We start from the raw sequence: 11,827 nt of genomic DNA, 5'->3' as shown, positions 1-11,827 counted from the left end.
CGCCCGAAAATCTTCACAATACACCTCAAGTGCTTCAACCTCCTCTCCCACGCATCCGTTCTCTTAGAAGTGGTTGGCAAGAGCTGGGTGTGGTGGCACACGCCTTTAATCCTAGCACTCGGGAGGCAGAGGCAGGCAGATTTCTGAGTTCGGGGCCAGCCTGGTCTACAGAGTGAGTTCCAGGACAGCCAGGGCTATACAGAGGAAAAAAAATAATAAAGTGGTTGGCAAGAAGGAATCGGAATTCTACAATCAACATGTGTAAATAGTTAGTTTTTAGTTTAGTTTAGAGGGGAGTCAAGAACTCCCCATTTAAAAATCCCATAAAATATCACTCCCAAATGTAAATACATCCGTTTACCTGAAGTCAGTGTCTTATCACGCCCCAAATGTAATAATAAATAAATAAATAAATAAATAAATAAATAAATAAATGTAATAATAAAATGTAAGTAGCAGATCTGTTCTACCCCTAATCTCAAAGTACCTGCCCAAGGCCATAACCAGTAGCGGAGTGAGGGTCAGGGTTGGAGGGTGGGGTGTCTTAAGCTTTTTTGTTTGCTTGTTTGTTTGTCTTAAGCCCTGAAGACTCTAGGGCACACACGCGGGTTTTTTCTGATCCTAACGTGCAGAGTACCGTAAACCATCTTTTCTGAGCACCAACTTTAGTCCTTGTATCTGGATACTGGCAAGCTAGTATCTGCTAGCTAGCCACTTGGAAGAGTGGAGACGGAGAAACCGAGGAAAATGCGTCAAGTTCCAGTTCTGGGCCTTTGAACAGGTCCTTCTCCCATACTCACCTACCATTGGCTCTTGTCAGAAACAAATTCAGGTCGATTTGTGCAACGGGTGTAGAAAAGATGGGGGTGGGGGGCATTTCTTAAAGTCTCCTTCAGCCTTCAAGCAAATGTTTCCTCCTCCCAATGTACCTTCCTAGGGGCCATGGATGTAACCTCTGCTAGCTTAGTGTGAACAGGCCCTGGCTTCCCTGGATTCAATTCCCAGGACCAAGGAAGCGGAGGATTCAGACAGGACAAAAGTATCTTTCTAGATCCTGGTTTGGTTTGGGTGGAGGTAAAAGAATGCATTCATTCCTTCTATAGCATTCATCATTCAGGCTGTCGCTGTGACTTCAGCACAGAGCTGATCCTCCTTTACTTCACTTGGAATCCCTAGGGAGCAGTCCTTTACCTTGAAAGGTGAGACCTCCAATACATATACCTGCTGTAAAACTTTGAGGGATGATGAATGTGGTCTTAAGGTGGTTGGGGAAAATTCGTCAATAATTGGTTTCTTCCCTTCGCCGGCTCTGCTCCAATAGATTCGGGAAGCCTAACCAGGGAAGGTATCGGTCTCGGGTGCTTCCGTTTTACTCTGTACCCCACGGCACTGAGCACACGTATTTAAAGAGTTAGTTTAATTACCGACTTTCTCCTAGTCTGTAGGACTGAGTGGACTCCCTGGGGCTTTGCACCCTGTAGGTGCTAAATAAATATACACTGAGCCGATAGATGGATAGATGTATGGATGTGCTAGTGCCGGCACGCCTCGCTCACCCTGCCTCCCCTTTCAGCCAGTGGGTTAATGGTGGTTAGTCTGGCCAGGATCCCGAGCAGCCACGTCAGGGTCGCTTCCCCCGGGCTCCGCCCCGGCCGACCCCACCTTGTCGCACAGCTCCACCCCGCCGCCCCCTTCCCGGCGGCCCCTCCCCGCGCAGGTCCTGACTCCAGCCGCACCTCCTCCGGCTCTGCAGTGGCGGCAAGAAGGCGAGCCGGAGTGCCTGCGGGGTCCGCGCCAGAGCGGAGCCGGGGTCGGGGCAGCCGCGAGGACCCCCTTGGAGGCGGGGCCTGTGGGATCGCGATGGGCGTGGAGATCGAGACCATCTCCCCAGGAGACGGTACCGGGCGGCTGGGCCCGGGAGGAGGAGGGGTCCCGGGGCGGAGTCCGCGGGCTGGGATCTGATTCCGAGGTGGCTCCGGGGACCTGAAGCGGGGAGAGGGGCAAAGATGCGGGCGGCAGGAGGAGACCTCCTACCCCGATTCTTGTGGGTTTCAGAGGACAACGCACCATCCCATTCTGCGCCCGCTCACCTTGGGGAGTGAAGGCGGCCACCTTAGGGCAAGGGGTTTATGTCCAGCCAGGGGTTTATGTCCAGCCACTGTCCTAGGCTGCGGCTGCTGCCGCCTGAGCTGCAACCTCTCGATTAACCGCTGCTACTGACTTCCCAGGTTTGAATTTCTGTTCCGTTTTCCCTGTTCGGTTCCAGGGATGATCTCGCTTTGGGGGTTCCTACTGTACAGAGAAACCCCTCCTATTGCGCCACACCTCCCCGGCCCTCTTGTCTGGAGGCCCCTAGGGCTGGGCAGTGGTTAGTTGTGGAGAGAGCCAATTTGGGAACCTGCCACTCCTTTGGCTGCTTCTGCTTCCTATTTCACCCTCCGGGTCCTACTCACCCTTCCTGGTCATCTGCCCTCTACCATGCCCTCTTCAGTCAAAACCCAGCCTTCCGACCTGCTGCTTGATCCTCCTGGGGGGTCCATGGTGCCGGGTCAGCCAGGTCAAAACAACTCAGCCTTCCCTAATTTGGTTCATCGCCCCACCCCACCCCCTCCTCCCAGTCTATCTCTGGGTTCCCTGTCTCACCAAGTTTCTTCAACTATTTAGAAAACTGGGTGTATTCAACATATTCAAGGAGTAGCTATTTCTTAAGCAAAATTTAATCCAGACCAAAAGCCACCCCCAAGGTCTAGAGTGTTTAACAAGCAAACTTGCTGTTGGATATTATTGGCATGCTCCTTCGCAGGGAGTTAAAGGGCTTCTTGGTTACAAACCGAGGGCTTCCTGGAAGTCCCCGATACTGCCCAGATCACTCTTTGCAGGTACACGTTTCTGCCCAAGCCTTGTCACCCACATAGCCTCTGAGCTGTGTCCCTATCTTCGTTCTCCCTGCCTTCCATTTGACTTCCGTTCTCACTCCCCTCATTTTTCTCACAGGTCCCCTAAAATGCAGAGCTTTACGGGCCCCTCCCTCAGGGAGAAAATCATTAAAAGACTCTTCCCCCTACTTGTGCAAGCAGCTGCCCTCTTGGTGATTGCTAGGGCGGGAGGGTTCCTCACTGGCACTTCCTCTTTTACTACTTACTATCCGTGCATCCACAACCAACTTCCCCAAGCCACTTGTGAGTGTTAAACAAACCACTCATTTAGCAAATATTTATGGAACGTGTACACTGTGTGCTGAACCTAGGGTTACAGGATGGAACCAATGGGCTCTCACTGTGACTGGACTCTAGGACCCTAAGGATTTGTGTGTTTCCGGGTGGAACCCTTGTGCTCGCTAGGCACCTGCTGTACATTGAGCTACATCCCAACTCTGGATTCCAGGTTTTGGGCATGTCTTACAACTAATTCTATTTCCCAGGTCCCTTTACTTCTCCAGACAGACACCTACCCATCTTTTAACAGCCAATTTAACTATTTTCTGTGGGGCTTTCTCTGGCTTCCTTTGGTAGGCTCCTACAGTCCACTAACCGCCGACTGTGTTGTTATGTTCCCAAGCTCCTAATCCAGTCTTGTAGCTTTCTCTTCCACCCAGTTTGTTTATCCAGGGTTGGCTCTGCATCTGCCTCTGTGCAGTAAAAACTTGCATGTCTAATAGGCAGCTCAAGATTACCACCCTCACAAATCTGTTCCTTTCCAGTTTTCTCATCTCTCAGAACAGCTCTACCACCTTCCAGTTTCCCAGACCCAAATCCTTTCCCACCATTCACTGGTGAGATGGGGAGTGGGCTCCGTCCTCTCATCCACTTGCATGCCCTTGTCAGCCCTGCTTCCAAGATGCATCTCTAATCTATTTCACTCTCTTCTCTGCTGCCACTACCTTAATTCATGCAACCATTGATTTCTTGTCTAGACTATAGCAACAGATGTCTAACCATCCATCCCACACTCGGGAGTTAGAGTGATCTTATAAAATCTTAATTCAGATTAGGTCATTTCCATGCTTTTAAACCCATCAGTGGTTTCCAATTGCATTTAGTATTGAACCCATCTCTGCACGCTGCGTGGCGCATCACTCTCATGATCCTCTCCTCCATCTCACCCTCTTCCTTCCTGTTCTGAAAGCGCACCAATCTTTTCCTGCTTCATGGTTTTTGAGTTGGTTCCTTCTTAAAGCAGCAGCTCAAACCTCATCTTCCTCAAAATGCCTTCCTGGCATACCCTTTCTGAAATTGCCAGCTCTCTGTATCTCTCTGAAATTCATCAGTGTTAATTTTCTTTAAAGGATTTATCACCATCTGTAATTATCATATTTATGTGAGCATTGTCTCCTTCCATTAGAATGTAAACCAGAGAAATGGCTCAGTGGCTAAGAGCTCTAGCTATGCATGAAGACTTGAGCTTGAATCTCCTTCACTCATCCAAAAAAGCGAGGTGTGACAGCTAGTAACACACACACACACACACACACACACACACACACACACACACACACACCACACCCCACTCCATTGCACCCCACATGACCATCCCATGTACACAAAAGAAAGAATGTAGACCCCAGAAGAGCAGGGCTCCTGTCTTTATTGTTCTCCGATGTGTCTCTGATATGAGGGCACAGGCCTGGTCATTACTGATTTCTTGTTAATGATATTCATCTTTGATGTAATCATGACTCTATAGCAATCTGAGATTTAGATTTGTGCTTCTCTTCTTCACGGGTTCATATATTACTCTCTGGTCATCTGACACACAGTAGGCTATTCATGATTCTGGTCTAGCACGTAGTAGGCTACTCCTGAACACTTGTAAAATAGATGAAAGTAAGGGAGTAATAAAGAGAGATGGAGCTAGGTTTGCTTTTGTTTTTGTTTTAGACCAGTCGCATCAAGTTCAAACACAAACCAGAAAGGAGACACCATTAGTTTGGGTTTGTTGGTTGGTTGGCTTTTTGGTTTTGTTTTGTTAGTTTTGTTTTGACAAGGTCTCTCTCTAGCCTTGGTTGTCCCGGAACTCACTATGTAGACCAGGATGGCCTCAAATACACAGAGATCCGCCTGCCTCTGCCTCCTGAGTGCTGGGATTAAAGGAGCACCACCGCCACCCATCTTGGTGACCTTTTCTAATACCTAACATTTCATCTGCTTTAATCTCTCCTAACAGGAAGGACATTCCCTAAGAAGGGTCAGATATGTGTGGTGCACTACACAGGTAGGTTTCATTCTCTCAGCACTGGCCCAGGCCTGCCCCCTCCCAAGGCAGGGCTGTCCTATAAGCTTCCTCAAGAGGATCTTGTCCATGGATTGCCCTCAAAGCCCAAACTTGCCTGTGACCAGTTTTACTTTTTCCTTACCCACAAAGACGATCTATGGTACCAGCCTCCGGTAAAGTCAAACACCTCCTGTTTTGCTACCTGTTACCCTGGACTTTCTTTTCCTGTCTGATGTTTCAGACTTATTCTGGAAGGTCTGAGCACCCTCAAAATCCCCTTTTACCCTATTTTCCCTCTTTTGTGCCTTCCCACCTCCACTGCAGTGAGAGGGATGGGGTTAGTGGCTGCACTGTCTCCAGGTGCTGGGAGAATCCAGAGGTAGTTACTCCAAGTCTACTGTCCCTTCTTGAATGATGTGTTTGAAGACCCAGGGACCAAGGGACAGTCTATACCTATTTAGTTTATCTTAGGTGTATGGGTGCTTTGGCTGCATGTGTGTAGGTATGTGTGCCGCATGTGTGCCTGGTGGAGGTAAGAGGTGTCGGATCCCCTGGTACTGGAGTTCTGGATGTTTATGACCCACCATGTGGGTGCTGGGAACTGAAGTGGGATGCTTTGGGCAAAGCAACAAGTGCTCTTAAATGCTGAGCCATCTCCCTCCTCCCTGCCCCCAGGAACATTCTAGATGAGTTCTTTAGGACTGCTGGCAGGAAGATTACTGGCAGGTGTTTGCTCTAAGAGGTGTGAGTTCTCTGCCTTGTGACTTGATTCCTAATGTGGCAAACTCTATGGGTGACAGCCATTTAGCATACAGCAAGGCCAGCTTAATTCCTGGGACATATTCAGATGGGGCCATTTTTAGCAGTTCTCTAGGCCAGTGTGAAGCACCAGATTGGTTCTAGCAGATGACATGGCTGGTTTTTTTTAACAGTTGTATCTCCAGCCACTGATGTCAGCACAGGAGGGCTGTTTTATCTCCTAGTGATGTGGCCTAATTGCCCTGGGGCCTCTGGAGCCTCTGACCAGGGTAATTGATTTATCTGTTGTACGTGTTGTTGGCAGACCATTGTTTATCCAGTTAATGAAACCAAACATCCTTCTGCTGAATTTCCCGACACTGTAAGCACTGAGCAGGCAGGGTGTGCTAAAGGAATCAGCTTACAAATGGCTCTGCTCTTGGAGACCTTGTCGTGTCGGATACAGCAGGAGATTGTGTGTAGGAAGCCTCTAGTGACCTTTTAAAGAAGTAAATATACGCTGCGCCCACACCTACAACCCCGGCACTCGGGAGTGGGAAGAAGAGCATCCAAAGTTCAAGGCCGACCTTGGCTACATGGGGAGTTTGTGTGCCTAGTGCCTGCTCAAGGCCAACCTTGGCTACATGGGGAGTTTGTGTGCCTAGTGCCTGCTCAAGGCCGACCTTGGCTACATGGGGAGTTTGTGTGCCTAGTGCCTGCTCAAGGCCGACCTTGGCTACATGGGGAGTTTGTGTGCCTAGTGCCTGCTCAAGGCCGACCTTGGCTACATGGGGAGTTTGTGTGCCTAGTGCCTGCTCAAGGCCAACCTTGGCTACATAGGGAGTTTGTGTGCCTAGTGCCTGCTCAAGGCCGACCTTGGCTACATGGGGAGTTTGTGTGCCTAGTGCCTGCTCAAGGCCGACCTTGGCTACATGGGGAGTTTGTGTGCCTAGTGCCTGCTCAGGCTGGAAGAGGACATTAGATCCTCTGAAACTGGAATTACAAACAGTTGAGAACTGCCGTGTGGTGGCAGGAATTGAACTGAGGTCCTCTGCAAGAGCAGCCAGTGCTCTTGATCATTGAGCCATCCCTCTGGCCTCGCCATTAGTCTTTTAATAGTATCCTTTGAGCAGAAGTTCTTCATTTTTTGTAGTGATGTCATACTAATCAGTCTTCACGCTTACATATTTTTCTGTGTTCACTTCAAGGAATCTTTCACTCTATTGTGAAGATACTCGTGTATTCATGTTTATTTATCACATAGTAGAAATGGTGGTGGTGGTGTTTCGTTTTCTTTTCTTTTTATTGTTTTGTCATTTGAGACAGGGTCCCATGTGACTGAGGTTGGCTTTGAATTTGTCCTATAGTCAAGGCTAGCCTTGAACTCCTGGTCCTCCTGCGTCCAGCTAAATGTTGGGATTACAGTGCATACCATCGTGCCTAGCTACTTTCTAGAAATTCTGAATGGTAGGATGCCTACTACTCCTTTATTATTTTTTATTTTATTATTCATATTTAGGTCTATGATTCATCTAGAATTGACTCTTATGTTTAGAGGTGGTAGAGGTTTAAGTTCAATTTTTTTTTCCCCAATGTGGATATAGATTCAATCCAGCAATGTTAATCCAAAAAGTCATCCTTGATTTGTTGTATTAAAGAAACATCTTTGCAAAAGAAGTCAACATATTTATGTGGGCCTGTTTCTGGGTTGTGTAGCTTTGTCTGAAATCACAGCCTCAGATAGCTGCTACACAGTTTCCAGTAGATTCAACTTTATGAAAGCTGAAGGCATTGGGGAAATGGGAAAGGCAGTCTATAAATGGATTGTGCATGTGCACATATTCAAGCATGCATTTGTCCAAGGGCCTATCTGTATGAATATATGTAGGTCTGTCGATCTAAATATTTTCTAAGCATCTGTTTGACCATCAGGGCTTCTCTCCTGTGTGTCTGTGTGTAAATGCATGTGAGCATGCATAAATATCTCTGTGAATGTGACTATCTTAGCAACTGTGTATATGCATGAGTTTGTGTTTGATCTCTGTAGCATCCATCTGTGTGTATCTCTGGGTAGCCAGAAGGATTTTTCCTTTGCTACATTTAGAACTCAGGGCAGGAGCCCAGTCTATTCTACCCAGAAGGTAGGTAAATAAGACTCCCTAGTACACATTCAAGCTGTAGGAATTCAGAAGTAAAATAATAGATGCTCAGATACTTGTAAGCTGGCAAAGCTAGATGTGTGGAAAATATGAGGCCTATTTCTCCAATATCACACAGTGTTAGTGCTGAAGTCAAAACCCTGTCTAACTGGGTGTGGTGTCTCACACCTGAGATTTGGCACCTGGAAACTCCTGCAAGTTCGAGGCCAGCCAGACTATATACTGAACTCCAGGCTAGCCTGGGCTACAGCCTGAAAGTAGTGTAAAAGGTTTAGAAGGTATGGAGGAACTTGAGAATGGTGTGCTCTGAATCGGTAAGGAGGGGGGGTACGAGGGGAGAGAGAACTTAAAGGCAGGCATTGTTAGCCTTGGGCTTTTGGATTCTGCTCTGGGAGCTATTGAAGTTTTCTAAGCAGGGAAGGAAATATGATCAGAATTGTGGGGAAAAGGAAAATCTGTCCACCTAGAGAGAGGAAGACTGGTGAGGAGTAGACTCGACAGTTTGGAGGCTGGTCCAGTCCACAGGTGAGCAGTGGAGGTGACGCCATGACACCACAGGTGGCAGTAGCAGAGACTGAAGCTGGATTCCAAAGAGATATAAGACTTAGAGGGTGAGGCAGAGAGATGGGTCCACGCTTCCTGCTTGACAGCAGGGCTGATGGGAGGGTCGAAGAAGAGTGGGTTTGTGCAGAAGAGGAGTGGTGTTTAGACATGCTGGGTCTAACTGCTGGTTCACTCATACCCAGGGCTCTTTTCTGCCCTCTTCTTACTTGGATAGGAATGCTTCAAAATGGCAAGAAATTTGATTCATCCAGAGACAGAAACAAACCTTTCAAGTTCAGAATTGGCAAACAGGAAGTCATCAAAGGCTTTGAAGAAGGCACTGCCCAGGTAGGCTAAGGATGGATACGAAAGGTTTTAAGGAGGCTGAGGACTCAACTACGTGGGTTTTAGGAGGCCCTGAAACAGACATCGCTCATGCTGCCTTAACACCTCCTAGTGCTCACCCTGGCTCTGTCCTTCTCCTCTTCTGTGACTGACATGCCTATGTCTCACCCCAGGCATTCCTCCTAGGATTGCTTGAGCAGGCTGAAAAAGCCAACAAGCTGTGTGAGCTAAGAAGAGCTAGAGATGGATAAGCCAAGAGGTGCTTTGGGGTTTGCTCTTTACAGTTTTAAAGCTATTCCAGACATAAAAATATTCTATATAATTTTCACCAAATGTTAACCTGTATAACCATACTGCAGTGATGCAGTGATTGAAGTAGAACATTAACATCAATACAACATTAGCCAGTCAACTCTGATTTTTGGTATTCTTTGAAATTCAAACCTCACAGCTCTCTTCCTAGCGACGTCCAGTGGGTTGACAGTGCTGGTGGGCCGTGGCTCCGGCCGTGGCTCCGGCCGTGGCTCCGGCTCTCCCTCAGCTTGGAAAGTCAGAAGATGTTTCATTCCTGTAGCTCTGCCTCTATCACCTCGATGTGGCCTTAAGTCACCGAATCTTAACTGTTCCTGTCACAAGTACATTCCTCAAAGGCTACCTCTGAAGAGGACCAGGGACAGCTATGAGCAGGCACAAGCATTTGAGCCTTTGCTCAATAAAAAAAAAGCATTGCTGGATAACCAATAACACTGGTTGCTTGGATGAGTCTGAGGCTACTTTGTGGCTGTTAACTGCCTTATAGTCAGGACTATTTCGAGACAGAATCTGCATGTTTAATCTCTTAGCTAAAGTTTAGTGTGCCCCCAATACAATTAATCTCAGATCTTTGGAATTACCCTAAAGATGGTTTTGGGGGAAATGCCATAGTTATCTTACTTTTTTCTTTTAAATCAAGCTGGGTCCTCTTTCTCCTCTCCCCATCTGCCCCCATCCCTGCTAGATGAGCTTGGGGCAGAGGGCGAAGCTGACCTGCACCCCTGATGTGGCCTATGGAGCTACTGGCCATCCCGGTGTCATCCCTCCCAATGCCACCCTCATCTTTGACGTGGAGCTGCTCAGCTTAGAGTGAAGGCAGGAAGGAAATCGAGGTGGCTGGAGATGGCCCCTGCTCTGTCCTAGCCTGCTCTCTCTGCCACTGGGACGGCTCCTCCTATGTAGGGCTCTTGATCAGTGTGCTCACCCCACCGCCCCTCCACATTATCTGTTCTTTCTACCCATCGTGCTCTATATGTGTCAGCCATTTTATCGTCCCCACACACCTCTGCTTGAGAAAACCTTAGTTCAGATCCAAACATTTCAGACTGCACATTTTGTGCGATGCATGTAGTAGCCATTCCTGATCATAGGACACAGATCTTGTTTGCACAATCTATATTGCCTTACCTGCACTTAAGCCGGACATACAAGGTGCTCAGACATGTGCTGTACATGGTTACACGGAGGGACTTGAGCCAGTTACCTTTGCTGTCATTTCTTATCTTCTGTTGGCTGCTCACTTTAAGCACTGCCCTCTTTGGAAATAATATGTAAAATAAAGGCTCTGTGCTTGGCATCTTCCTGTTCATCATGTTGTGGGAGGTTCTTTAATGACACACACGCCAACTACCCTTGGTGAAAAAGAGTGAAAGGGGACTTCCAAGTGGCTGAGAATGTATATAACAGCTTCCTGAACAAACTGCGCGTGCCAGACCTGTGGTGGACCTTTAGACAGGGTGACATAGCCCAGGCTGACCTAGAACTCCCTAGCTGGCCTCCTGGCTGCGGGTATTACAGGTGCATATAGATTACTACCAGGTCTAGTTTTACTTTTTAAATAAAATTATCACAAATCCTCTAGGCAACTTTGGAAGTTAGCTTCTACCCTACTAAACTCACCAGCTCGGAGTCCTCTACATAAATGACCCAGCATCCTAGCAATTCCATGTGGGATTTGATCCCCCAGGGTGGTCCTGCAATTTCATCTGTTTGAAGAGATTGAGGGAAGAGCCTCCCTCACTAGACAGGAGCTGTGTGCACCTGAGCACATGAATATGTTAAAGGCTTGAAACCTTGGACTCACTCACTCTGGGAAGTAATTTTTGAAAAAAAATAAAGTGTGGTTCTAGGCTTGTTTTCATAGGCAACATTTTGTTACATCTGGATTTGCTCTAGTTTACCTTGAAGAATTCTGATAACAATGCAGAATGTATCTGTGTGTGCCACAGTGTGCCCGAGTGTGCCCAAATGCAGGTGCGATCCTCAAGAGCCATCAGTCTTGTTCATTTATTTACTTATGTATTTATTTGAGACAGAATCTCACTGTGTAGCCCAGGCTGGCCTTGAACTCAAACAAACAGAGATTTATCTGCCTCTGTCTCCCAAGTGTTGGGATTAAAGGTGCACTGGTTTGCATTGTGTAACATTCTGTGAAGGATATGGACCACAACTGGGGCTATTTTATCTCCCATTCATCCCCAGGAAGTCATGCATGAATCCCTCTGCTGAGACCGAGGGCTTCACGAAAAGGTAGTGCTTTGGATGAAATGATGAATGGAAAGGACGTACCTTGCTTTTACTCATCCATAACCAAAGGATGCTGTACCCATTCCTTCTTGGGGTATCTCCTCTGAAATGTTCTGCTTCCTTACTCTCCTTGACGACTCCAATACCTATAGTTGCTCAGAACGCAGTCTGTACAGAAGACACAGCATGCTGGCTGCTGTGACACCAATAGGATGAGCAAAAATGACGACACCAAAGACTATTTCATGGGCTCTCTGCAGGGCACACAAAAG

At 47.6% G+C, this 11,827-nt stretch overlaps 1 protein-coding gene across 3 annotated transcripts; it reads left to right on the top strand.

Moving 5' to 3' along the window:
• Positions 1 to 1,160: 1,160 nt before the first annotated feature.
• Fkbp1b (FKBP prolyl isomerase 1B) lies at positions 1,161 to 10,623 on the top strand. 3 transcript variants are annotated; one of them, XM_029484355.2, is made up of 4 exons: positions 1,161 to 1,199; positions 5,164 to 5,211; positions 8,887 to 8,999; positions 9,994 to 10,623. In XM_029484355.2, the coding sequence occupies exons 3-4, from the start codon at positions 8,889 to 8,891 to the stop codon at positions 10,120 to 10,122; spliced, it is 240 nt and encodes a 79-aa protein (XP_029340215.1). In that variant the 5' UTR covers positions 1,161 to 1,199; positions 5,164 to 5,211; positions 8,887 to 8,888; the 3' UTR covers positions 10,123 to 10,623. The 3 variants fall into 3 exon arrangements, with proteins under 3 accessions (XP_029340215.1, XP_021034970.1, XP_021034971.1); XM_021179311.3 differs by lacking the exon at positions 1,161 to 1,199 and adding an exon at positions 1,711 to 1,897; XM_021179312.3 differs by lacking the exon at positions 1,161 to 1,199 and adding an exon at positions 1,711 to 1,897 and having other exon boundaries at positions 9,949 to 10,046.
• Positions 10,624 to 11,827: the final 1,204 nt, after the last annotated feature.

Source organism: Mus caroli, unplaced genomic scaffold (genome assembly GCF_978045245.1).
Source record: "Mus caroli unplaced genomic scaffold, Mus_caroli_1 scaffold_14, whole genome shotgun sequence".
Classification (NCBI taxonomy): domain Eukaryota; kingdom Metazoa; phylum Chordata; class Mammalia; order Rodentia; family Muridae; genus Mus; species Mus caroli.
Note: the sequence above shows the minus strand (reverse complement) of the source record. Positions and strands in the feature narration are given on the sequence as shown.

What these genes read in the sequence shown, in the direction of transcription:
- Fkbp1b (XM_021179311.3), top strand. Translation starts at nt 1,861, where the DNA reads ATGGGCGTGGAGATCGAGACCATCTCCCCAGGAGACG. An exon ending in ATGTGTGGTGCACTACACAG is followed by an intron (nt 5,212 to 8,886) that starts GTAGGTTTCATT and finishes TTACTTGGATAG; the next exon opens with GAATGCTTCAAAATGGCAAG. An exon ending in TTGAAGAAGGCACTGCCCAG is followed by an intron (nt 9,000 to 9,993) that starts GTAGGCTAAGGA and finishes CATCCCTGCTAG; the next exon opens with ATGAGCTTGGGGCAGAGGGC.